Source organism: Tympanuchus pallidicinctus, unplaced genomic scaffold (genome assembly GCF_026119805.1).
Source record: "Tympanuchus pallidicinctus isolate F22 unplaced genomic scaffold, pur_lepc_1.0 scaffold1, whole genome shotgun sequence".
NCBI classification, from domain to species: domain Eukaryota; kingdom Metazoa; phylum Chordata; class Aves; order Galliformes; family Phasianidae; genus Tympanuchus; species Tympanuchus pallidicinctus.
The window spans coordinates 67,949,316-67,974,784 of NW_026294618.1; the positions used below are offsets into that span (position 1 = coordinate 67,949,316).

General features: G+C 39.6%; 3 protein-coding genes across 23 annotated transcripts in view; 2 read left to right on the top strand and 1 right to left on the bottom strand.

The window, feature by feature from the left end:
* AFDN (afadin, adherens junction formation factor) overlaps positions 1–8,410 on the top strand; it is a 112,706-nt gene extending 104,296 nt beyond the window's left edge. For 9 of the 21 annotated variants that reach the window (XM_052696192.1, XM_052696239.1, XM_052696222.1 and 6 more), the window contains 3 exons: positions 453–966; positions 5,012–5,096; positions 6,205–8,410. In XM_052696192.1, coding sequence (XP_052552152.1) covers positions 453–966; positions 5,012–5,096; positions 6,205–6,349 — 744 coding nt within the window. In that variant the 3' untranslated portion in view covers positions 6,350–8,410. Of the gene's footprint in view, positions 1–452; positions 967–5,011; positions 5,097–6,204 lie in introns of those variants that run through there. The other 12 variants (XM_052696277.1, XM_052696308.1, XM_052696300.1 and 9 more) reach the window with 4 other exon arrangements.
* TTLL2 (tubulin tyrosine ligase like 2) overlaps positions 1–25,469 on the bottom strand; it is a 487,337-nt gene that overhangs the window by 312,649 nt on the left and 149,219 nt on the right. The window lies entirely within an intron of this gene.
* KIF25 (kinesin family member 25) overlaps positions 12,365–25,469 on the top strand; it is a 33,600-nt gene continuing 20,495 nt past the window's right edge. The window contains exons 1-7 of the mRNA XM_052696415.1: positions 12,365–12,530; positions 13,462–13,527; positions 16,566–16,679; positions 18,721–18,859; positions 20,546–20,649; positions 21,929–22,017; positions 23,632–23,674. Of these exons, the coding sequence (XP_052552375.1) occupies positions 12,456–12,530; positions 13,462–13,527; positions 16,566–16,679; positions 18,721–18,859; positions 20,546–20,649; positions 21,929–22,017; positions 23,632–23,674 (630 nt within the window). The 5' untranslated portion in view covers positions 12,365–12,455. The remainder of the gene's footprint in view (positions 12,531–13,461; positions 13,528–16,565; positions 16,680–18,720; positions 18,860–20,545; positions 20,650–21,928; positions 22,018–23,631; positions 23,675–25,469) is intronic.

The following is a 25,469-nucleotide window of genomic DNA, read 5'->3' on the forward strand; positions in this document are numbered from 1 at the left end:
TTGTTAGGAGTCGTGTATTCCAAGGCTCTGTTGTTCAAGAAGCCTGCAGTAGGATTATAAAGTTCCATTTTTAAGACGGTAGTTAATTTTAGTTATTTTCTCTCCCACAGATTCTTTACAGCTTTAGTGAATATACCCATTATTAACTGTAGTTACATTTTCAGCAATAAATACAGGAGTTGCCCTTACTTCACATAGGAAGTTAGTTGCTTTGTGATTTACACTGCCTCTAGTAAACATGGAAATAACAGCAATGCTGTGTTACAGGGAGAAGGCCTTTTTTCATAGTAAATAATCTTAGTATGAGTTCATGTAGAAGCGTTGCTTGTTGCCAAAAAGGAGACACACACACAAAAAAAAAAGACGTTTGTAGCTCTGATGGAAACTCAAAGCTCCTAGATTGAAATGTCTGTCATACTGACCACTGCGTTTTTTTTCCTCTGGACTTACAGAGGCGACAGGAAGAGGAGTATTATAATCGCTTAGAGGCTGAAAGGCGCAGGCAGCACGATGAAGCAGAACGAAGATTGCTGGAACCAGACGAGCCTGGTCTGTACAGACCTCCACTTCCACGGGAATATGAACTCCCATCCCCAACCCCTTCATCTAACGCTCCTCCTCCCCCACCTCAGCGAAACACCTCTTACCTCAAAACACAGGTCCTCTCCCCTGACACGATTTATACTGCCAAGTTTGTTGCATACAATGATGATGAGGAGGAGGAGGATTCCAATCTAGCAGGTCAGGATAAGTACTCCAGCACAAGAAAATCTTATGGTGACTTTCCTCCTGCCACCCTTAAACCACAGCAGCCCTCCCGCCAACCTCGCCCAGTTTCAGATGGCCTCTTTCTTTCCAACTCATTCCAGTCATCTCCAGTCAATGCCAACAGTACTGCTGCCAAAAAAAGCCAGCCCCCGCCCCCACCAAACAAACCGAGTTTCATCCATGCCAGCAGCTCTAAAGGTAGACACCGTGAAATCGATCTTCTCCACGGATCTGTCCTCGTGTTTTCAACTCTGATGCTGTAGATCAAATCACTTCCTTTGTGATTTTTTTTCACTTAATCACTATTTTCACTATGGTGATCTAACTTAAATCCTAATATTAACGTGAATCTTCCCATTTTTAATTGTTTTGATCTCTCAAATTTCTTTATTCCTTACCCCAACTCTTCAAAAGTAAAAATTCATCTTTCACACAATGAATTCAAATTTATTTTAACTGTTACTCAACCAATTCAAAGTACTGTTGGTTTTGGCTCTCACTCTGTATCTTTCAGTGATTTGTTTTGTATGACCATTAGTTATTCAGGGCATCTGGAAGTGTGTCTTTCTTGAACACAGGAATCTTCTCTTATTGGGTTCATGAAAAGAGCTATTGTCTGCTTTTGGTTTTGGTACCAGGGTTCTCTCTCTTAATAACATGTGCAAATGGCTTTAAAATGACTTTTCTAGGTATAGCTTTTAAATTTAAGAGCACCGAGAGCTATACAGAGCATGTAGTAAGTTGAATTCATTCAGCACCATTTTTGTACTTCTGCTTTGTATGGTGCAGTTTTCTTGTAAACAGGGACAAAATATCTAAATTTCATCTGTGCACCCTGTGCCTTGCTCTTCCTATGCTCCTTTCCACACCCTTCTATTTTTGTGCCTCCTCATCTTGTTTCTCTTATAAGTCCAAGTGGACAACCATAATGGAGTTAAATTTCAAGTAGTGTTCTAGTTGCTAGTAACTTCAGAGCCATATTTTATCTGCAGAGTACTAGTTTAGTTACACTCATGAATTTAACAGTGATTCAGTATGAAGTTTCATGCTGATTTTTTTGAACCTGCTTCAAAGGAAAAATCTTACTTACTTTACTCTTTGAATATGCAAGTTTGCATGAATCTTACTCTGTGTGCAGTTTATGAATGTGGGAGTTTCATCTTTAAATAGCAGCATCTGACAGCATCTCCCCTACATTTGTACTCTTGTGTATTCTTCTGAAGGGAGTGGTAGCCATGACGTTCTCCTAGTTTGATCTTTTTCCTACTGTTAGAATTCGGTGGATGTCTTGATAACCAATTCAGCATATGAAATCATACTTCCAGAATAGAAAGCAATAAGTCACCTGAGAAAACAAGGGAAGGTGTCTATGCTGGCTTCTACCTGAGCAGACAGCTTGTTGACTAGATTGAAGTCTCAGTCTCAGTGAAATGTGAAAGTCTGGCATATCTTTGTTCCCCTTCCTGGTCACCTAATCACTATGGAAAAATACTAAATTTCTTTAAACAGAGGTATGATGTTTTCTGGTCATAATGAGCGTAGTAGCCACAGATCAGGTACCATTTAACAGAAGCACTTCTACCTCAGTTACAGTCATGTAGTAATACAATTTAGAGAATGTAGGAAACTGTACAGATGCACAGTACTCAGTGCTTCTTGCCTGTATCCTTTTCAGTTAAGGCTCACATAGTTTTCCAGCAAAAAATCCTGTTCTTTGCAGAGCATACTTGCTTCTCATGCAGACAGCTTCCAGGATCACAGAGAAGCTCTGCACAACATTGTGTAGTTTTGATCTTCCTGAAGGGTCAGAGATTAGTTCCATTACAATTACTGCCCAACTAATACTGTTGCTGCTTAGCAGTTTCACTGTTGGGGGTCAGTACAGCATCCTACTTGCATAAAAGATGTCCTCACAATCGTTTTAAAGAGAGAAAAATAAGTTTATTTAACCAAGTATTGCCTATGAGACCTCTTGATGTATCAGCCTCTGTGGATTCTGCATCATCAGTCACTCCTCTCTTGCTCTACCAATTGGTTCCAGATCTTAAAAGAAAGTGAGAAAAGGCTTTTGCTTTTCACTGCTCAGTCATTAGATGGGAGTATAAGTAGGCACATGGGAGTATAAGTAGGCACACTATGGTATCTATGTGCTACATTATAAAGGCAGATATTTCAGTTACATGCCTATCATACAATACAAGCAGGTCCACTGATAAACCCGCCAAAACTGTTCTCAAATCTCAGTTTTCTATCAGAAGTAGTCTAGTTTTCAAACTCATTATATTGCACAGAATTAAAGAATGACAAGAACTACACATAAAAGGTTTTCTTTGAACACTTAGACTACATCGCCATCTGCCCCATACTACTGACATGGAACTTTTGTGCTGCATGTATGCACTAAATTTTTGTTCTTTCAAAGTACTTTTTAGAAACTCTTATTTGACATCAACTCAAGTATAAATATGCCCTCCATCACAGCACATACAATTCCAAAGGCTGTTTCTTCCTTTCCTTATTTGGCATTTTGAAAGCTGAATGTGTAATGAATTAACTCTAGAACTATCCATTACTAGTTGTCACCACCACTCTTGCTGCCTCCCATCATCCAAAACCCAGAATGCCATTTCATATTTAACTGCATCTCCCAATCCTCCTGCTTTCTGTTAACTTCTGTGGAAATATGAATCTCAGGGAAATGAAATGTTCAGTGATACTTTGTGTGTGTGTGTGTCCATTTTCCGGAAAACATTCAGAAGGACAACCTACAAAGACTTGGTTAGGTTTTTGGTAACAGTTAAGGATGTACAGGAGTATGATGCTTCGCCTTTAATAACCTAATTCATAAACCATACAACTAATTCTGAATACTCTTATTTCATGATTTTTAAATTAGCCATGAGAACAGGTTAACCTCACCTGATTGCTCAAGCTTCTATGAAGACTGCCTGCGTAACGTACAAAGCCGTTTGCACAAAATGCAGAATTCACTGTGCAGTTTACCATCTCCCATCTCGCTGACTCTTGTTACATTACTGTCCTTTACAGTTCCTTTCTGTTCTGAATGCTAACTCTAGTAAACCACGCTTCTGCAAATTTTGCTCTCGTAGCCTTCTTCCACTGGGTTGCTTAAAACCACTGGCTCCATCAACTAGCCAAGAAAAAAGCCAACACTGATATCAAACTGTTAGAAAGTAGGTGGAACACATGGAAACCATATGTTCCAAGTAAGGAAGGGTGGTACCAAATGCATGTAAGACTCATGTCTGAAAGGAAAAAAATTCCAGCTGGCACATTAGTATGATTTGACCCGCTACAAATTTGGGGTGAACAATATTTAGCCAATAATGTGCTTGCTAATGTGTCTTCCAGCCTTGTACCATCTCTTTTATTGAGTACTTGTGAGAAGTTATGTATACCAGTGGAAGAAGCAAACATTTCCTTCTGTACAGAGTAAGGTTCACAAGACATAACGTGCAATATTTGAGACTAGAACTGTCTGGAGACAAATCTGACCCTTTATTTTTCATTTATCCAGACAGTCATTAGGAGAAATATGGTCTTGAATGGAGTATAAATTTAGTAAACTTTTCGATTGGAAAGAAGAGGTTTTGTCTTGTGGCCTTTAGAAAGAATTAATGTCATTTGTAAAACTTGTGTGTTGTATCAACTTAAACTAAAGGTGCAGTGCTGCAAGATGCTTGCTTGAAATTTAAAACAAAGGCCAGGGCTGGGAGGCATCTTCTAATGCATACATCTTGTGTGGTCAGACAAAATAGTGAAAAAAGCTCTGATTGCTGAATTAAAAAGATGTTGTATAGTAATCATAGGTTACTTTTAGCTCTCTAAAGAGAGCAGTTGCAGCTAACTAATTTCCTGTAGAGTTTGTTATGGGATAGTGAAGCATGTTGCTCTTTCCATCAGTCTTCTCAAACGTTTAATGTCTGTCTTGCAGTATACCATAAGAAGATAAAGACCACGATTTACTGTGTGCAGAGTAATCTAAAAAAATGTGTTTCAACTTAAAATTAGGAATAAAAAATTACAGCTGTTTTGAGAGTGGATGAAATTCAGTAGTATTGTTCTTAAATATTGCACAAGTCAGATGACCCTCTACATTTAATTTCTGATTCTGGTTTGAGGTGATTTCTTGAAAGGAGCACTGCACCTTTTTGAAGAAATACAATATAAAACTTCTGCCTTGCAACTGCTGTCCTTCAACTTACTTTTTCTTTTGCACAAGGAATAAATTCATACACTGGATCTTCGGGAGCAACGGTTGGGGCCCATGAAGTTTATCGGGATCCGAGAGACAAACGATCTAAAAGGTGACACGCAGGAGTCCCTTAAGCATTAACTTTGAGTCATGTGATGTAACTTCTGCAGCACTTTCTGCTGCAACATCTCTGGGGGCCACTGAAGAGTCCTGCAGTTGTCTGTGACATATCTTGGGTTATGACAAAGTGCAAATTCCACACAAGTCTTTAGTTGATCTACAACAGCAGATTTCAGTGCTACAGCAAAACAAACAGAATATTCTAAATGAAAAGATTGAACTCCTTTAGGTGTATTTAAAAAACTGACCAGCACCTCTCAAGTGGAACTCTTCCCAGATTTTTAGTAAGCACAAATAATATCAACTGTATCTTGTAAGTTGCAAGGGTAACTGTGCCACCTACTGAAGGCGCAGCTGGGCTTTGGATAGGATTCTGTAGAAGCTGCTAGCCCTTTTTTCTTGCATTTTAACACAGTGTTACTGTTTCCGTAGAGTGTGAAGAGCACAGAGCTCTTGGAGCTTTCTGATCATGAAATAGAAATACGTGTTAGTTTTATTATATGAGAGGTAATCACATACATAAAGTGTTGTTACAGCTATGACTAACAGTGATGTGAGATCTTCATTGTGGTGGCCAGAAACACTTCAATTTTTCGTTTGCTTCAAGGGTAAAGAACTGTTTAATACCTCGGGCAACAATTGCACTTAAACTTGGCCAGTATAGAATAAAATACAGGGGTGCTGGATTGCAGCCCCTACTACATACTTCGGTACTAGTAGCTTTGTTTACCAAGGCATGTGTCCCAGCTTTGTATTCAGTGCTTTTCCTAGGCACTTGCTGCTGTTGGAAGCTGTAACAGCAGCGTGTTGTGGTGTTGTAGATACAGCCTGAGTTACATCTGAGCTTCACTTTGAAAGGCAAAGTAATATAATTTGTATTTATGTGCCAGAGATGGTTGTGATCTGCTTCTGCTAATCTAACTGACAGCACAATATCAGAATTGAAGGTACGTGTGGGGAACAGAACCTTGCAGAAGACTAAACCAAGACTTTTGCTGTAGTAAAAACTCTGCCAGTTAATGCACTTCACTAAGAATTTGATGATATTTAAGAATATTGTAGATGAGAGTGTTAACAAAGACTTTCTTTTCCCTTTCCAGTCAAGATACAGATTTACCTGGAGCACCAGAAAATTTGACGTTCAGGGAACGCCAGCGACTTTTTTCACAGGGTCAAGATGTATCCAATAAAGTAAAAGCTTCTAGGAAACTAATGGAACTGGAAAATGAATTGAACACAAAATAAGATTAAAGCACCTTATCAGATGTAACTGAAGACCTCTAAATTGAGGGATTGAGATGAGGGGCACTACTAGTGAACAGAAAATGAATATTTTCCAAAATGAGTGACTTTGATTCCTCTATATCTAAGACTGTTAATTAAGATTTAGAGATGTTGCAATAGCAAGAAAACTGATTACTTTGCCAGGAGCTTGTGGTTTATACAATGAAAGCACTGTACAATTTTAAAGATATGAATCACGTGAAGGTAACTCTTTTCTTTCTGTTTCGGGGGTTCAGTTCTTGTGCACCAGACCAAGTAGCACTTGTCAAAGATAAGTTCTGTTTCCTGGTGTTTCACAGACACGCTTTTTTTTTTTTTTTTTTTTTTTTTTTTAGCTGCTGAGCAGAGAGAGTGAGAATAGCTTGAACTGCCTAAACTAAACTGTGCACTAGAAATTAGTACTTTAGGTTGTTTAGGTAAGATGATATCTGGGCCACTATCTTGAGTAGACTCTATATGCAAGTCTGCCGTACTTTGTGGTGTTCATGATCAATGATCAACCTATCAATACCATGATTTAGTATTGGGACAACTCCCATTCTGTAGGTAAAACCTGGGATAAAACGTTTCTATTCCTACATATTTGTTGGGTCTAAAAGTGGAATTTATTTGTAATGATGGAAAAGTCTGTGTTGATGCACCGCTGTCATTTGTGCATCAGCCTTTCAGAAATGTGAAGATGAAAAGCCTAGGGCTGTTTGTTTCATTAAGAATTACATAAGCAATAGATAGGAGGCTACGCTAGTTGTCATTTATCAGCTAGGACCAAAATGTTTGTCATATGTTAAAGACAAAGATTTCCCTTTCCAAAGTTAGTAGAAAAGATAGGTAAGTGTTCCCGGAGCAGTAGATGAGAAGTTACTAGGCAAATAGACATGGAATGGTATTGATAAGTCTGCTATTGGCAGTCCAGCAATATCTTTGTTTTGGGGTTGTTTTTTTTGTTGTTGTCCTGTTTTGTTGTTGTTTTTTCCTATGGAGAAGTGAACTGGCATATTAAAGTGTGGTGTGAAGCATTGAATACACTACTGCTGGCTGGGAGTGGGAATGTTAGTAAGACCTGGTCTGCTGGCAGCAATCCATTTCTACTCGTGCTGAAGAAGCAGTGCTAGTAAGCTCTTCTTTAGTCTAGCTAGCTTTACTAACATTCTGTCACTGTTGTACTGAAAATATTTTTGGCAGTTCAAGCTATTTTTTCACACTGTAATAGCCTTATTTAATTTTAAATTGTTAATCTTTTTCCTCCCACCGTTTCCTCAGCTACGCTTATGTAGCTGATGATGGTGGGAATAAGGACCTCATCAGAGTTTTTCTCATTGTGTGATGTTAAGACAATATATATTGTGATTCCAAACAAATTTTCTATTTGACAAAGCCCTTTGCTGGCTTTAGATGATTTTTTCCTGTATCATATTGTTCTCTTATAAATATATATTTAGGGAATTGTGCACACTTCCAAATACAAAGGGGTAGACTTTCACTGCCTTAGGAAAGAAATCACTTTTAATAAGAGTTGTATGATAAATAAATGCAAGTTGATGAAAATTGGAGTGTAAATATTTTTTACGTACTTCAGGTTTCTTATTTGAAAGTGTGCTTTTACCGTTTCACCTGTTAAATATGAAGTAGAAGATTAAACTGGTTCAAAGTGTTAATGAAGGATCTGCATGCTTGCTATGTCTGTTAATCAGGAAAAGCAAGCCTCTCCCAACTTATCTTGAGAACACTAGCAGCCTTACAGTGACACATTTTTCTTAAGGAAAAAAAAACTTATGCTGTGGCTGAATTACTGTTGCTGCTAGAATCTGAAAAAGGCTTAGCAAAAAAAAAAAAAGTATCCATAACCTTCAGTTGAGTGGATTTGGCCGCTATTGGGCATTCGGGTCAAGTGTGAATATGTGTAAAAGTGCTTTTCATATTTGTCTGTGCATTATTATGAAAAACATCAAAACTGCTGTAGTTTCCCATTTCTACTGTATTTCACTTGCAACCTATTTTTAATAAAGTTTGTATTGTATTTAACTTTGCATTAAATGTTTTTTTGTACTCTTTGTTTTTTGACTCTGCGTTGGCAGCAGTGTTACTATAAACACAAGTGGCTATTTTTAATGTTTCCCTTACTTTTTAAAACACAAGCCAAGTCGATGCATCTCATAATGATGGGAACCTGAAATGAATTTCACGTAGGGAACCAAGCAAGGAAGTTCATCCTCACAGATCAGCGGGGAGAATTTAATGTTCAGTACCTGAACAAGTGATTTTTACAGTTATCCAGCCACTTACGAAATAGTAAGTATTGATGGGATCAAATATGCAGGCTAGCTCATGGATTCTGGTGAATGGTGCTGTATTTGTATTCTCCTCCAGTGCAAAGTGTGTTCCTGAGAATGAAAGTGAACCTGAAGTACAACTTCTTTTTGGAAAAGGCGATTGTGAGTAATACTGGAACCAAAGGCTCCATTGTGATTGCCGTGGTTAAGAAGGCATTTGGATGATGTTTCTCCTGTTGCTGCATTAATAACACCACATGACTTGCAGTTGAAGTTGAAGTTCTGTTTGAGGAGAGCAGAGGTGGGAATTTTGTCACGGTGAAGTGCTGTAGATTCCAGCTGCTGTAGCTGAGTGTCTGCTGCAGATGGGATCGAGAGCCATGTGCACCTCTTTCCAGGCAAGTACCTTCATCACACCCAGAGGGTGATGACACACTGGGACAGGTTGCCCAAGGAGGCTGTGGATGCCCCATCCCTGGAGGCATTCCAGGCCAGGCTGGATGTGGCTCTGGGCAGCCAGGTCTGGTGGTTGGCAATCCTGCACATAGCAGGGGAGTTGAAACTAGATGATCATTGTGGTTCTTTTGAACCCAGGCCATTCTATGACTCTATGATCTCTCCAGTTGCAAGGTCTACTCTCCAGAATTTTCACAATCACTAGTGAGGACGTTCTGAAGGTGTGGGCGAGTGGGACCTTGTGTCAGTGCTTTTGAGTCGGTGGACTGTGACCATAAGAATAAAGCTAAAGGAAAAAAGGTGTTTTAATATTGAATGCGTAGTCTAGAAGAAAAAGGAAACAACCCATTGTCACCATCCCCTTTTCTTTATGGGTATGAACAAGCACCCTTAGCGACTTTGGGTAAATGATATTTGCATATGCAGCCAGGTCTGCCACCTCCAAAAAGACTCTGATTATCTTAAATTTCTGCCACATTCTCCCTTTTGCACCTATCATTCCCATGCCACGCTTCTTAACTGCTTTTACATGCCGCTTGTGCTATGGCCTTGTTGGTAGCTGAGAAAAGGAGAGGGGAACTAAGAATCTGAGAAAGTCCAGAAGATAGATCCTGTTTACTGAAATAATATTTTCTTGATCCTAATGATTGTTTGTAGATCAAGCAGTGAGTTCAGCAGCAGAATAAACAAATGAGACCTTTCTCCTTTACCTCCCAATTCAAAAAGTTAATTGAGTTACGACAAATTACAACAAAAACAGTAATAGCAATAACCTTCACTAAGAACAGTCTGGAAAAAAAAAAAAAATACAGTAAAGCACAAGAGTTTGCTAATGAGAACAGGAAAACATGTAGCTCTTCCTCCTGTTGTGTCAGATAGTTCTGTCGCAGTCACCTGGGGGCTGTGTGGCTGAGAAGGCAAAGCCTGACAGCTTAAGCAGTCTGTCAATTTGTTTCCTAGCTGTAATGACAGATAAACTGCTTAGCAAGACCAGCAATATGCAATTAACCTGCTTGGACAATACTCATATATTCTTAGTAACAGATGAACATTCAGGATTGCCTTACAGTTGTTGATGCAAATGTTTTTTTAAGTTGAGTAATTAAATATTTATAGCTTCACTGAATATCATGTTTGCATGGATGGGTTAATTTCGCTCGTGCTTTGATTGTAAACATGTTAATGTGTGAGGAATGTTAAATCCTCTAAAGGTACACTTTTTGCTGTGGATGTGCACCAGAGCTGCTTCTTTCAGAACGAAGCAAACTCATTCTTTTGCAAAAATCTCTTCGGTAGGCAGACGGTATCAAGTGGCTTTTCCTCTCAGGAGGTCAGGCTTGTAATTATCTTCCAGTAGGCAAGATGATGGCAGGGAAGATTCAGGCTGGATGTTAGGAAATACTTCTCCAAGAGTGGTCAAGCACTGGAATTGGCTGCCCAGGGAGATGGTGGAATCACTTTCCTGGGAGGTGTTGAAGGAACATTTGGATTTTGTGGTGAGGGACATGGTGTAGTGAGAACTATTGGTGATACGTGGAAAGTTGGACTGAATGGTCTTGTAAGTCTTCGTGATTCTAGGATAGCAGGGGGAGACTCTATGTACTATTCTTCTACAGCAGATAACATTAGCAGGCGTGGTTAACTATCAAAGCTCAGGGAAAATCTGTTCAGGCAATCACTGTGAGTTCCCTTCACCTCATGGCTGCGAGTTTATCTGCTTGGGACAATGAAAGGCATTTAAATAAAATTAGGTTGAGAAATGAAGTGGACAATGTTTTAGGGAGCTTAAAAGACCACGTGCAAAACATCAGTCTTAAATTTCTGTCTGCTTGACATGACGAATGTGCTGTCACCTGGGGAGCAGAAAATTGGAAGGCATGCAGCAGTGAGTCTCTTGGTGTTTGGCATAATGGACAATTCCTATCAGAATACTGAAGCTGAGACCTCAGCCTTTTGTTTTCACTATGAGGGTCAGCATGAAATGCATCAGCAGTAGCTGACGCAACATTTACATTTAGTAAATTTACAACATCTACATTTAGTAATGTTTAGTACCTCCAGTTTTCATAATTCACCATCGTGTTTCACTGATGTTAATGGAGAAAAACGTGCAGTAGATTTAGTCATTGTCATGAAACTTCCAGCCTCCTTGTTTCCCTGGAATTATCTGTAACAAGGCCGGATTCTTCTTTTGCAGACAGGAGGCAGACAGGATCAGGTTGGTAGACGTTTGGGGAAAAGAGGAGATTCTTCAGAGCAGAGGATGCCATTAGAAAAGCATGCTGGAATACAGCCTTGCAGCATTTCTAGATGACAGATTTTTGGTTCCTTGCCTAGACCTCACTGATACTGCGTATAAAAATCAGAGCTCAGTGTCAAAAACTGTAAGCTACACCCCTGAGCTACTAAAATACTTCCCCAGACTGGCTGACTGGTGATAAAATCTGACTCAATCAGTGCCAACATCCTTTAAGGTCAGCAGGAGAACAGTGCATTGGAACTTTCTTTTCTTTCTTTCTTTCTTTCTTTCTTTCTTTCTTTCTTTCTTTCTTTCTTTCTTTCTTTCTTTCTTTCTTTCTTTCTCTCTTTCTCTCTTTCTCTCTTTCTCTCTTTCTCTCTTTCTCTCTTTCTCTCTTTCTCTCTTTCTCTCTTTCTCTCTTTCTCTCTTTCTCTCTTGCTGAGTCCATTCTCAGTTTTCGTTTATCCCATCAGAGCAAGGGATGAACGGCTGAGAGGCTTCTGGCCAGCACGATTTTGTGCTGTTTCTTTTAAGAAATAAAAATAAAAGCTGTGGCTGCAGGGCGTCGTTGATGTGGAAGGAGGCTGCAGTACCATAGGAGCCAGTGGGCCGAGGGGGCTGCGCAAAGACGTTTGGTGTGGTCTGAACCAGACGACGGGCAGCAGCACGAGTGGATTCCTCCGTAATTACTCTGTAAGTACGGTTGGGCACTAAGCTCAATTACAAACAGCACGAGCCGTTCAGCCCGAGCAGGAACGAACAGCTGAGAGGAGGAGGCCGTCTCGGGCAGCCTCTTCCTCCTCCCCGCCGAGCCCAGCACTCTCCCCCAGCAGCAGCGTACACCCGAGTACACGACCTCCCGCACCCTGCCCTTCTCCAGGCCCGGCAGGCGCTGTGCGGGTGCCAATCCCGACCCCCGCCAGCCCCGACCGGAGGCGGCCGCTATCACGGACGCCGCCCAGGCTGTCGGGAGGCGGTGCCGTCAGAACGGCAGCACCGCCGGGACCGCGCCCTCCTTCCCAGCCGCGCCTCGTAAGCCCTCAGGGATTTAACCCCCAGCTCGGCGCCGCGCGGGGAGCCGAGCTCCGATCCGAGCGGCGCGATGCGGCCGCGGGGAGGGCTCGGGCCGGGCCCGGTGTGGGCGCAGAGGGTGCGGCAGCTGGAGCAGAGAGCGCGAGTGAGCCCGGCACGGGGCGAGGCGGAGGGGGGACGGGCAGAGGGCGGGGCCGGAGGGAGGGGCAGGGCGGCCAGTGAGGCTGCCGGGGACTGACAGCAGCAGAGCCGCTGTCTGTTAGAAGTGGGGTCTGAGGCTTAGCGGTGAGAATCCTCAAGGCAGCGGGTGCTGTCGCGGTACGGCTCCTAAATGCCGTTCCTACCTGATGAACCTGCTCTCTTTTATGACGAGGTTACCCCTCTGGTAGACCAGTTGATGAAATCCTTTTGGATTTCAGCAAAGCTTTTGGCACTAGTTCAAAGCAAAGCTAGATCAGACCCTAGGCGACCCGGCGTAGCTGTGGTTCACTGCAGGGTAGTTGGACGGAATGACTTCAGAGATCCCTTCCAACTCTAAGGATTCTATGATTCCATTTCTCACAGCATCTTTCTGAACAAGATGCACGGCACAGAGCTGGACAAAACTGCAGTGCAATGAGTGAACCCTTGGCTTGATGTTGAGGGTACCACCGATGGGGTGATGTCAGGCTGATGCCCAGTCACTGCTGGGGTGCCGTAGGGCTCCTTTTTGAGCACAGCTCACTTCAGTGCTCCTGTGGCACACCTCCCCTACCAGCACAGACTGAGAGCTGAGGGTGGGCAGCCATGAGCAGAGAAGGCTGCTGGGTGAAGTGAGAGCGGCCTGTCAGTATTTAAAGGGAGGCTGTAAGAAAGAAGGGGACAGAGTCTTTAGCAGGGTCTGCTGTGACAGAATAAGACAAAACGGTTTCAAATGGAAAGATTTAGGTTTGAGACTGGTAGTCCTTTGATTCTGGGAGACCGAGAAACAATGGTGCGCAGTAATGAAAAGTATTAATGAAGCGATGTTCATCAGACTCATGTCATTTTTACTTCTGTGGGTTTGCATACGTTTTTATTGTTTCCTTTTTTCTTAGGCCCAAGAAGAAAGAATAATTGCCTTGGAAACTGAAAATGCTGCCCTTCATCTGAAACTTGCAGCGGTAATTATTGTTTGCTTTTCCAATTAGGACTATCATAGACTGCAGGAACCACATTTAGTTGTGCACAAAGATGCTCAGCTATGTGTCTTAATAGCGCAAGTACAAAGCTTATCCAGAAAAGGCAGCACTGTGGCAGGAATCAGCTACAGAGCACGCAGCAGTGATGGATGCCCTCATTTCCTTATATCCCTTTTCAGAGGGGTCTGTTACTTCTAGAGCATTATTGAAACGAGCAGCAGGCTGCGATAACATTTGGTGACTTCAAAGGTAAGGCTTCAAACGTTTAGAGCACTGTGATATTTATCCACGCCTCTAGACCAGAGCCAGCTGTGACAACTGGTTGCAACAGAGTCTGCTGGCCAAGAGTTTCTAATCTGCTCTGCAGTGTTAAATGGTTGGGTGACCTCAGGAAAGCCACTTGCCCTCTCTTAGGGTCTGTTAATACCTGTGGATAAAAGTGGGTTTAACGTTTTCCAAAGCCTGATTGCAAGCCAGATGGTACATCTGAAGTGAGTTTTGCCAGGTATGCGGGAGAATGCTGTAATTATTCTGAAGAAAATGTTTGTTGTTTTTTTCTGTTTCATCGTATTTACCAAAAATCTTAAATATTTCACCTTTTTTTTTCTCACTCTCTCAAACACAAGGAACAATTATTCTAGTCACTACAGTGCATCAGTAAGACATAGTTATCTGCATATTAGATGATAGAAGCTTGTTTTCCGTGGATTTGGGGATTGTGGTAACTTATTTTTTAACTGCATTGTCAAGAGTCCCTGTTATACACAAGGAAATATGCTCAAAATACCTGACAGAGAGGGGAAAGGTTTTGTGTAGGTATTGAAATGCATCTGGGATTTACCATCTGGCCTACGAACAAGCTTTGAAAATCATTTAATCCACTTTACCCTCAAGAGTTTTCTATTGGCTGTCTATTATTGCAACATCTGCAATTCTAGCTTGTGCCACCTCTCCCTTTGCTACCTGCACCCTCATAGCCACCCTCTGCACCCACTGAGTTGATCCTGTGTCTCTCAGTAGTTCGTATGTTGCCCACCTCAGTGCCACCCATCTCTGTCACTTCCCTTTGTTCTGCCAGGCCAGAAGCAGTGGATGGTGGCTCTAACAAGGTCTGGAGCCACATGTTTTGGTTGCCTGGTGAACCAGTTCCATTTACCTGCCAGCTGGCGAAACACAGCTTTGGAGGGACATGTTTCTTGGGGACATGTTTCAGTAATGCAGCATTTTGAGACCTCTGTTTATTCTGATGTATGCAAAAACTATTCTAATGGAGAAAACCTCAAACCCAAGGCAGCATTTGCAATGAAGTAGTGGACGTGATGAGAAATGGACTCAATGAAGGAAGATCTGACCATTTGCATCTTCCATGTTGAGAAAAAGAAAAAAGGAGGTCTGGGGGAACTTATGTAGATGGTAGAGAATGCATTAGATGTTAAAAAAAATAATAAAAAAATTTGGTTTTAGCTAGCTTGAACTTATAACAAGGCTTCAGTACTTCAGCTGCTTATATTAACTTTTTACACGTGATTGGAGCTATTAATTCTGGTGCACTTCTGTGCATTTCTGTCAAGCATGTTTATAAATACAAATGTTTTCATGAAAATCTCCAGGGTAAAACACACAAATGTCCATATAGGAGCTGTCTCAATTACTAAAGCTTCTAATAAAAGAGTTATTTTAAAATAATCTCCTCCTGCTATTCATTTTTCTATGTAAGCACTTTATATATTAGCACTGAGGTGTTTTACAGCTATGCAGGACCTCTGGTTCCATTTGTAAATAAAAACACCAAACTTTGTTTAAAAAGACTAAACTTTGTTTAGACAGGTGAAATATTTCTCTTGGACAACATATGTTTTCTTTATTCTGACATCTCCCAAATATCTTACTGTTGTTTTTAAGGATGTCATCTGTAATTAACTGCAATTAAGTCCATTTGGTTTTTACCTACTGTTATCAGAGGATTGGAATTAAGCTCCATTACATGAGGAGTGAATGCCACTGCATTTTTCTATCTTCTGCTAAGTGAAATGGCAGGGAACTGCAGTCACCAAATCTCTGATCTGAATAAACTAGGAAATAATTATGTGCTAGAGACAGCTACATTCCCAAAATAAGGGGAGAGGCTGTAAGTATTGGTTAAAGAATGGTAGATGTCAATATGCTGCTGAGAAGAGCAGGTGAAAAAGTTACAGCTAACTTAAGTACCAGGATTGTCAGTAAATGGCAAACATGCAGCTTCTAACATAGCGCAAATTCTGTCAAATTACAGAATTTCACAAGTACTCTGTGTAGATTTAATTCCTGTGTTCTTGCCTGTAAATACATAAAGTTACACTATTCCTATTCTTCTTTTGACTTCAGCATCTCAAGAAGTTTGTCTGTAACATTACTAGAAAGCATTCTTCTCCACATCCCTTAGGAAATTGCTTTTCTTGCTTTGATCTGTGAAGACCCAGCTTAGTGCTTGACTGGTACAGTTTTGCACTGTTGCAACTTTACTGAATGCAGTGGAGTCAATATTGGCCGAAAGCTAAAGCAATGAACACAACGCTGTGGGCTCTGTATAACCATTCCTTCAGCACTTCAGCCGTTAGCTGCTGTGCCCTCTTGTTCTGCTAAATCTTTTGTGAGAGCTTACCAATTAAATATAGTCACTAGAAGATGCTGATCTGATGCCAGTTATGTAACTGGCCCTGTGCAAAGGCACAGTTTTAACTTAGATCCACCTCAAGCACAGGAATGGGGCTATGGGCACTGCAGGCACATTTTCGTGTTCTGATGTTGAGGTTTGTGACTCAAAGGAAGTAGAATATTGTGGTGTTAGTCCGCTTAATTAGAAACAATCCTTCACATGACTCAGAAAAATATGAAAAGAAAGAAATCACATGTTTGCAACATCATGTATAGCCAGTTGATTCACTTCCAGAAATGCTTCCAGGGACAGAGGAGATAGAATGCATCAAAAATCAGGAACAATTTGAAGTGATTTTTAGGTGATCTTTTCTTTTTTCAAACAGTATCAAGGGTGGGCTGGAAGAAGTGTTAACGAGATATTACAGCTCTACTCTGCTCATGGCCAGCAGCAGAAATTGCAGAGTTCTGTTGTAACTCACCTACATGAAGCAATGAAGGTAAAGGTATTTAGTAGTAATGTTGGCATAACCTATGACATAGACATATGCATGCTTATGAAATACAGTAAGATCCAGAAATGGCCAGATTTGAACCTGATCTATAGCTTTTCTTTAGTTACAGCAGTACTTGCAGTAAAGCGTAGCCATGGCTGAGTTAGCTTAAAACTGTTTTACAAGGGTGGATAATAGCAGAACAAGGAGAAATGGTTTTAAGTTGAAGGAGGGGAGATTTAGGTTGGATATCAGAGGGAAATTCTTCACAGCGAGAGTGGTGAGGTGCTGGAACAGGCTGCCCAGAGAGGCTGTGGATGCCCCATCCCTGGAGGTGTTCAGGGCCAGGTTGGATGGGGCCCTGACAGCCTGGTCTAGTATTAAATGGGGAGGTTGTCAGTTCTACCTGCAGCGGGGTGATTGGAGCTTGATGATCCTTGAGGTCCCTTCCAACCCAAGCCATTCTATGATTCTGTGATTCTAACACCTGTGGTGGTTATGCTGCAGTAGGCTGCAAAAATTACCTGGGAAGCTGGGCAAGTGGCTGCTTCTGTACTCCAGTATCTCCTGAATAGGCTGCTATCAGAGCCTGGAATAGGAATGTATGTAGACAAAACCTTGAATCCTTGACAGGACAGGGTAGATGTCTACCAGGTAGACATCTCCTAAGACACAATACTTGTTAGATACTTTAACTAGATAGCCACATGCTAACAAGATCACTGGTGAGCTCTGTTAATTTCACTGGGAGCTCTCTGTTTTGGAGGACCTCAGAAGCAGGAGTAGTAATTTGTATGCTCAGTCATATTGCCTGAATTTGTAACAAAGATACCAGACTGTTCTCTCAGTAATAGCACAATAATATTTCCTTTTGTTGGTGTACTTGTTTCTTCAGTTAAGTCGTAGAATAAGGAATTCCTTTAAGGGACACTGAGAAATGTCAACTTTTCTCAGAGTAGCACTGAATAGATTCGGGTAGCAAAAATATCCTAAAAAAAAAATAAATCAGTTGCTTTTGGTCGAAAAGATTTAGCTTAATTACAGTGATTCTTCTTGGTAAATCTTGTAGTAGCATTTTATAGTTCAATCAAGACTAGGACAGGAAAAACTCTCCAAATGACAGTCTAAATTAACGCTAATCCTATACGTGTAATTTAAAAAATAACAATAATAATAATTTTAAAAAATAATCCTTCATACTTATGTTCTGAGAGTGAAAGCTACAGCGATTTTCTCACCTTAGTTTATATTGTTGTATCACTGAAATGAGTTAATTCATTCAAGGTTACTAGCACAACTGAAAAAATAAAATGTTGCAGAATAATTTGACTGTCTAAAGAAGCATCATGATGCTTCTATGAGAAGAAGTTTCATTAAGTTCATTTTATAGATGGCTTTACATATCCTTTCCAAAACTTAGATGCTAAGAAGTCTCCTAGTCCAAAAGTCAAGTGAATTTATTTTTAATTTACTTGGACTTCTAAATGAATGTAAGCTGATCTTGTAAACATTTAAAAGTCACATCATGTATGTTATGCTGTGTTACATTAACAAGAGAAATATTATTATGGGTTGTATAGGTTCCTGACCTTTTCAAAATACATCATTCTCATAGGAAAGCATAGAACTGGCTTACCTGAGAAATGACCTTAACAAATACCTCCTGATCAGATTGGGCATGGATACATGGATCACAGTTTTATATTGCTAATTCTGGATATGCCTTATAAGTGTACAGAACACACAGTTATTTTTGTTTGATGGAACAACCTGAGGCTTGTGTTATGGTCCAAATCCATAGAGTAAGGTGATAAGGATCCTTAAAGTCTTGGTGAAATCTTTAATTGTCATCGGTGAATATCTATCTTGATAATCCTTCTTTAAACATACTGAAAGATGCACTCTTAAAGTCTTCCTTTCATCAAGTAGAGGGTTCTTCCTGACTGTGATATCTCACCATAATTATTTGCACTGTGGTTATATTAATTCTCTTCCTTGTCTGTTAGTTTTGTGTTTTTATAACATATTTTTTCTTCTTGCTGACAAGAGGCTTAAGCAAGACATGAAGAGCCTCCATTCATTTGCTCTCGAGCTTTCAAAAGACTTTCAGCGTCAATACAAGGCTTGTCTTTACCAAGTTTTGACAGCAGTCCAAGGGATACAGCTGCAAAATGAAGCAATGCAAAGTAAGGCTCTTACACGTACATTCCTGTCAATTAATACCAACAATTGTTAAATATCAGTAACACTGATAGATTGAGTTCAGTTCCAAGATACAAGCACTTCTTTCTGTTGGGTGTTAGATCATCTAGGAGTCCTGAGGTGTCAGAAAGAGTCAACCTGGATTTTCTCAGAGCTGATAATTTGATTTTAGCTCTTGTGTTGATTGCGGCTGATGCCAGACTGCAGAGCTGGCTTAGCTGTAACATCTTTATTCTGTAAGTCTCAGGCTTTTTGTTGTGACAATTTTAGAACAGCCCAATAAAGAATGTGTCACCTTAGCTGAAATTTGCCTAATTTGGGATATACCAGAAGAGGACTCAGGTGATTTCAGAGATTTCTGAAACACAAGGAATGCTGCTCCAGAATCCAGATCCTCATTCATGTGTATGTATAAACACACCCTGCAGGGCAGTGATTCTCACTGCTGTTGTCACTGAGGACCAAGTGCATTGGTCCTATATCTGGGTCTTTTGGTATGTACCTTTGCTCTGCCTTCCAATGTTATTGATTCTGATGGTGCTCCTGCCAGATGTGAGAAGAACATGACAAGTACCAACCTGATTGTGAAATAGGGCTTAAGTTGATGTTTGTGAGGCTGAAGAACTACAGGCAAGTACACAAATTTATAATCAGAGTCCCTGCGTGACTGATACCTATATATTACCACATAAAAATAGGTTATACAGCTGCTGTACTTTTTGTTTGAAATGATTTTGAGACAGGTTTGATTCTGTTGGGGCTACTCTTGTCAGTAACAATAAATAGCATGATCAGTGATGGATGTCTGCAGAACTTGTCTTTGTATATTATGCATAAACTTATGAGTAAAATGGTAATTTATTACTGTGTTATCTGTATAGAGAAAATACTTCAGAAAGTTTAAAATTGAAGAAAAAAATAAAGTAGAAAGTTAACTGAGGGTGAATTTTCCAATGTTCCCCTTATAAAAATTGGGGCCTAAAGGAGCAGATAAGAAGTCGGATTTGGCACTTGTGCTGATGTGGTGTACATAATTACTAAATATTCCTTATGAGGCCTTGCAAATTCCTGTTGGCTGAACCAACTTCATACCTTGTGAGGTATTTTTCTATGAATTCAGAACCAAGAGAAGCTTCATTTCATGTAGCAAAAGTGTGTGTTGGTACTTAGACGGGTGATGTTTTAAATGTGGCTGTTGTTCTGTTGTTTCTCAGTTGTTTTAGATGAAGATTCCATTACTGAGATTAAATACTGTGGTCAGAATTGCCAATCTGAAATTACATGTAATATTTCCTAAGCAGAAAGCCCAAAGTGTTTAATTCAGAGACAGCATCTGTTACCAGTTTAATCCTAAAATAGAGATTGAAAATGAGAGAATTATAGAAGAAACACTCAAGCAGGCTAATTTTGAAGTTGTAATGGGCATGCAGCAAACTGTAAATCTTCTATGTAATAGCTGAGTAGTGCCCTGCTTAGAAATATTTAGTCACATCTGAAAATAAGGCTATTGCCATCTTTCCCTATGAAATACATATGGAAGTAATTTGAAAAAGAGAGAAATGTCCTTTATTCTTTTATTATATGTAGGCCTTTTGCATGAGCTGCAATTGTAAAGCTTTTTTTGAAAAGTCACAGTTTTCAGTTAGTTCTGTAAAACAACTTCCTTCCAGTGTTTCAGATGAAGGCTTTTGATCTTGAGCAGTCCCTGCAAGAAGTGACAGAGAGATATGAGAGAGAAAAGCAGAAGCGGAGAGCTCTACATAACAGCTTAGTTGTAAGTACCTTGAAAGACAAAGCATCTTCTTATTTTGATTTAATTATATCCACAACTTCTTCACCAATGAAACTAACTAACATACTTCTCCCGGACGTACCACTCCCAGCCAGCATCTGTCTGCATGTGGTACATTCCTACACGTGTACATTACAATAACCCCAGGCCATTCTATATACGTAAGCATCCACGTGCATTCCTGGAGTATTTTGTCCTAAGGAGTGTCATCCATCTTGAATAGTGTGCAAAATTTGAGTTTCTTCATCCCATCTCTAATTGGAAAAAAACATTTCTCGTCTGGCAATTCCTCTACAATATGAAATTCCGGGTAAATCAATTCATGTTTGAGTACAAATGCTCCTTTGAAACTGTTTTGGAATTCTTAAAACGATCAACATGAAACTGCAGGATTATCTTCATTTTATTTTTCCAAGCGTAACTTGCTGTATCTGCTCAGGCATTAGTGATGGTTCATTTGGGATTGACTGTTTTGTTTTTTGTTCTTCAACTTCACTGCCTCCTCATCTCCCCAAAGGACTAATTAGGAGTTCAGGACCTCACTTTTAGAAGGACAGGCCACAATTCAAACAAAGTTCTTCTGATTTTTTTTTTCTGCCTGGGAAGAAGAAGCTCTTCATTGGAAAGCACTTACCTCCCAAAATCTTTCTTGTGCTGCAGTTTGCTGAGAGGATATTCCCCAAGGCAGTGTGGGGAGTGTTCATTGCTCATCACAGGCTACTTGCTTTCAGCAATACAAAATGAGAAGAAATGATCACAAACGAAAAGGAAAGAAAAGCACCAGGTTAGATGAGGAAAAGTCTAAAGCAGCCTGGAGAGAAAAATCAGTACTGGCTTTTCAGTCGTATGTGAACACAGAGTGAAGAGAAAAAAGAACAAAATGTTTTATATCCTATATCTCCCTTAGGGCTGCTGGAGGAGACGTGCAGTGTTTAATCTTGGCTGCTGTGTTAATGTAAGTTAAGCAGATCATGTGAAGAGGAAGGAGGGTGAAGAGGAGAAAATGGCTTTAACTGAAAGCATCTTTTGTTTTTTGTACAGACTGAAGAGGGCTACGCCATTTCAGAGTTCTGAACAGATTATGCTTCCTCAAATAAAGTTATGAAAAAGCAAACAATACTATTTTATCTCTGCAGAATCTAAGGCTGTGATGTTGCATGCAGTTGACTGCTTTCTTAAAAATACATAAGTTTTTGTATATGAGTGTGTTTGTTCCCTCCAGTATTTGATATTTTAAATCACATTAATGTTCTAATTCTAGGAGCTGAGAGGGAATATCAGAGTCCATTGCAGGATCCGACCAGCGCTGCCTTTTGATCATGCTGCTGGACATCCAATATCACAAGACAGGTAATTTGTTATGGCTGCATTGTGTCTGCTCTGACTCACAGTAAACGTGAAGAGAAAACAATAGCCAAACATATATGAGAACAATGGTGTCCTGTTTTGTTGTGTGTTTTTTTCTTTTTCTTTTCTGTTTTCATATGTGTGGGGATACTGTGACAGAATCATTAAAAAAAATACATATTCTTTCTTCTTTCTTCTGCTAACTTGGGATTAGCCAATCTTATCCCTTCGTCTAAAACTCTCCACCTGAATGTGAAGACGTAACAGTTGAACAATCCACGATTATCTGTGGTTTGGCAGAAGTAACACAGCTGTAGTCAATGTGGAGTACATTCACCATGCTGTACAAAGACTGGGATACAGTGATGTAATAGCAACTGTCAGAAATCGTCAGTAGAGAAATGCTCTCAGCATTGCTGGGTTTTCTTGTTTGTTTGTTTGTTTTTTATAATGCTACAGAATGGATTTGCTGTCAGCACAAACACTGGTGGTTCTATTTCAGTATAATTTGGCTCTGCATCCCTAATTTATAATACACTTAGTGTAACTGAATTGTCAACACCACTCAAGATCCAAAGGGAAAAGAGGGATTAAGTGCAAGTATGTGTCATAACAAGCTGAATTCTCCATAGATGACTAACACGAAAGAAGGTAGGGACTGAAACATACACAAACAGAGAAAGAAGGGGAAAACTAGGTGGGTGGCTAAAAAACAGAAATATTATCATCTGGCCTATCAGAACATGACTAATTTGGGAGTTTATTTTACTTTTTACTGATTTCTTTTTCTAAAAGACTACATACAGGGTTTTAATGTTTGTTCATATTTGGCAAATGTTTAGAAAAAATATTCAATTATTTTAATTAAAATTATGTAAAAATACCCGACAAGAAATTTCAAGGAGCCTAAAGGAGAAACCTGCATTAACCTGTACTCGATACAGATGGGGAAGAACCAATGCTCTGTTTTTATTGCCGTGTGGAATAGAGTAGTTAGGTGCCAACTCACAATGCACTTAAACGCACATAAAGCAGGGACAAACACAGAATTGTTAAGATGAACTTTTCTTAATATATAAAAAAAGAGATTTAATTAACGCTTACTTGTAAAACTAGGGACTGATTCTGAAAACACGTGCATGCACGAGTGCATCTACACACCTCACATTCCCAGCCATTAGCTTTTGACTAGTAATGGATACAGAATTGCTTCTGACTGCATTCGCAGGGTCAGGACCAATTACCTACAAAGAAGCTGTTCTACAGTTTAATGCACTAAAAAGGGAAAACCTCTTCCTACTATCTCATATTACCATCGCAAAACAATACAGTGGTTTGCATGTGAAATATTCTTAATTGCTTTTTTTAAGGAGATTATTTTGGTTGATTGAACTATCATGATTTACAATTAAGCATAGTTCTAGCCTGTTCATGGGTTACAGTAGTAATGGAATTATGAAAGGTGCTCCTTAGATAGATAACATGCCATTCATAGACATTTTGAGCCTTGACCTTCCTGAGCTAAATGGGACATTTAGGTTTGCAAGGCTTTTTGTTGTTGTTGTTGTTGTTGTTTTTACCCCTACTGATTTTTTTTTTTTTTTTTTTTTCTTGCAGGCACAGAAACTCTCTAGAAAATGTGGCATATGCCATTGATGATGTGAGTATATTTCATGGTGAAATTCAAGAATGCCCTTACTGATGCTTGTAAAGAGATACAAAAAGGATATGTAAACCAGAGGTATAAAAATTAATAGGGCAGGGTGGCTTTTGTTTCCCAGTTGGTGCCCAGCTTTGTTCTCACATGGTGCAAAAGCAGGTGATCTGTGCTGCTTTCATCCTGACTCTTTGTAGTAAGAATAGCTTGGAGTTTCTGCTGCTGCAAGAACCTGGGGCTTTGGTGTTTGCAGCAGTTAAACTGTTGCAGAATCCCCACAGTCAGTCCCTTTGAGCCACTTGCATTTATTCTAATTATTTCTAAATTATGGTAGGCCTTTCTCATTTTACTATTAGAGAACAACTAATGCATAAGCATGGAAATACGATATCTCAGCAACCACAGCAGCCTATGTGGTTCTGCAGTCAGGCATATGAAAGTCTTGGCTCGGATCCATTAGAGGAAGGAGAATGAGCATTGAGGTTGCAAATCCAGATGGTGTTACAGCATTAATTGTGGTCATTACCAAGATATAAAATTGGAGAAGACACAGTAGCGTGAGCTAAGGTCAAAGTATTAAATCAGGTTTTAATTTTCATAGACACCATAGTTCTTACACTGTTGCTATATGGTGATTAGCCAAATTCTCTTAGTAGAGAGCTTAAAATATTGCTGAAGTGACCTAAGGTGTGTTATGCATTTAAATCTCCCAAATTAGAGCTTCATTAAGCAGATCTTGGTTATATAAAGTGAACAATTAGAGAGATATATATGCAATTAGGGACTAATGGAGCATATGAAAAGTCAGCTAAGAATGTCAGGAGATAACCAACAGGGATCTGCAATATCAGATGTAGTATATCTGGATGCCACGATTCACTTATTGCACTATAAAATTACTCACCCATTTCTGACCTGTTATTGTATGAAGATGAAATTAAGTTATATTTGGATTGTTTCTATATAGATATAGATATCTCATATTTACTGCATTTGTATTTTGATAGACAAAGCAGTGTGTGTTTGCCTATGCCAACAGGCATACAGTTTTAGTTTGTATGAAACAGTGATCAGATACCCTTCAGTATGCTAACCTGTTATCATGTTTAAAGTCTGTATGAGATATTCTAGGAAAATAAGCATATGCATGGACGTAACTGTGAAATGAAATTTCCAAAACTATAGAATCTTTTAGGTTGAAAAAACCCTCTTTAAGATTTTCAAGTGTAAAGATACCATCTTCCTGACTTTGGAAAACGTAACACTGACTTGCAGTGCTTTATTGCTTTGCCTTGACATTGATTTATTTATATTATTAAGATGCTTTCTAGTTCTAACTGAGCACCTTATGTATTTGTATTAATTTCTTCATATATATATATGTGTATATATATATACGTATATATATATATATATATACATATATTAGAACTTTTTTAGTGTAAACTTGTGTGTGAGAATAAAGTACAATGGATTTTTTACAAAAAAAAAAAAACAAACCAACCAACCAACCAAAAAAAACCCAGCCACTTTAGGCTAATCTAACAGCAGTAAAGGAAAACAATATGTGTTGCCAATTTAATTTGCTTTTAACTGCTCTAGGTGCTGTGCTTGTGGCTAAGTTAAAGATGCAATTTTCAGATAAAATCATGAGGTTTCATTCATTCTAAATCTTCCAGCTGCAAAACACTCAAAGCTCGCATTTGTGGAAACGAGTTACCTATTTTCCAGAAGAGTATTTGTGATGTAGAGGAAGTTTTAGATGTATGTGAAGGAAGAGCCTTTGTAAGAAAGGTGC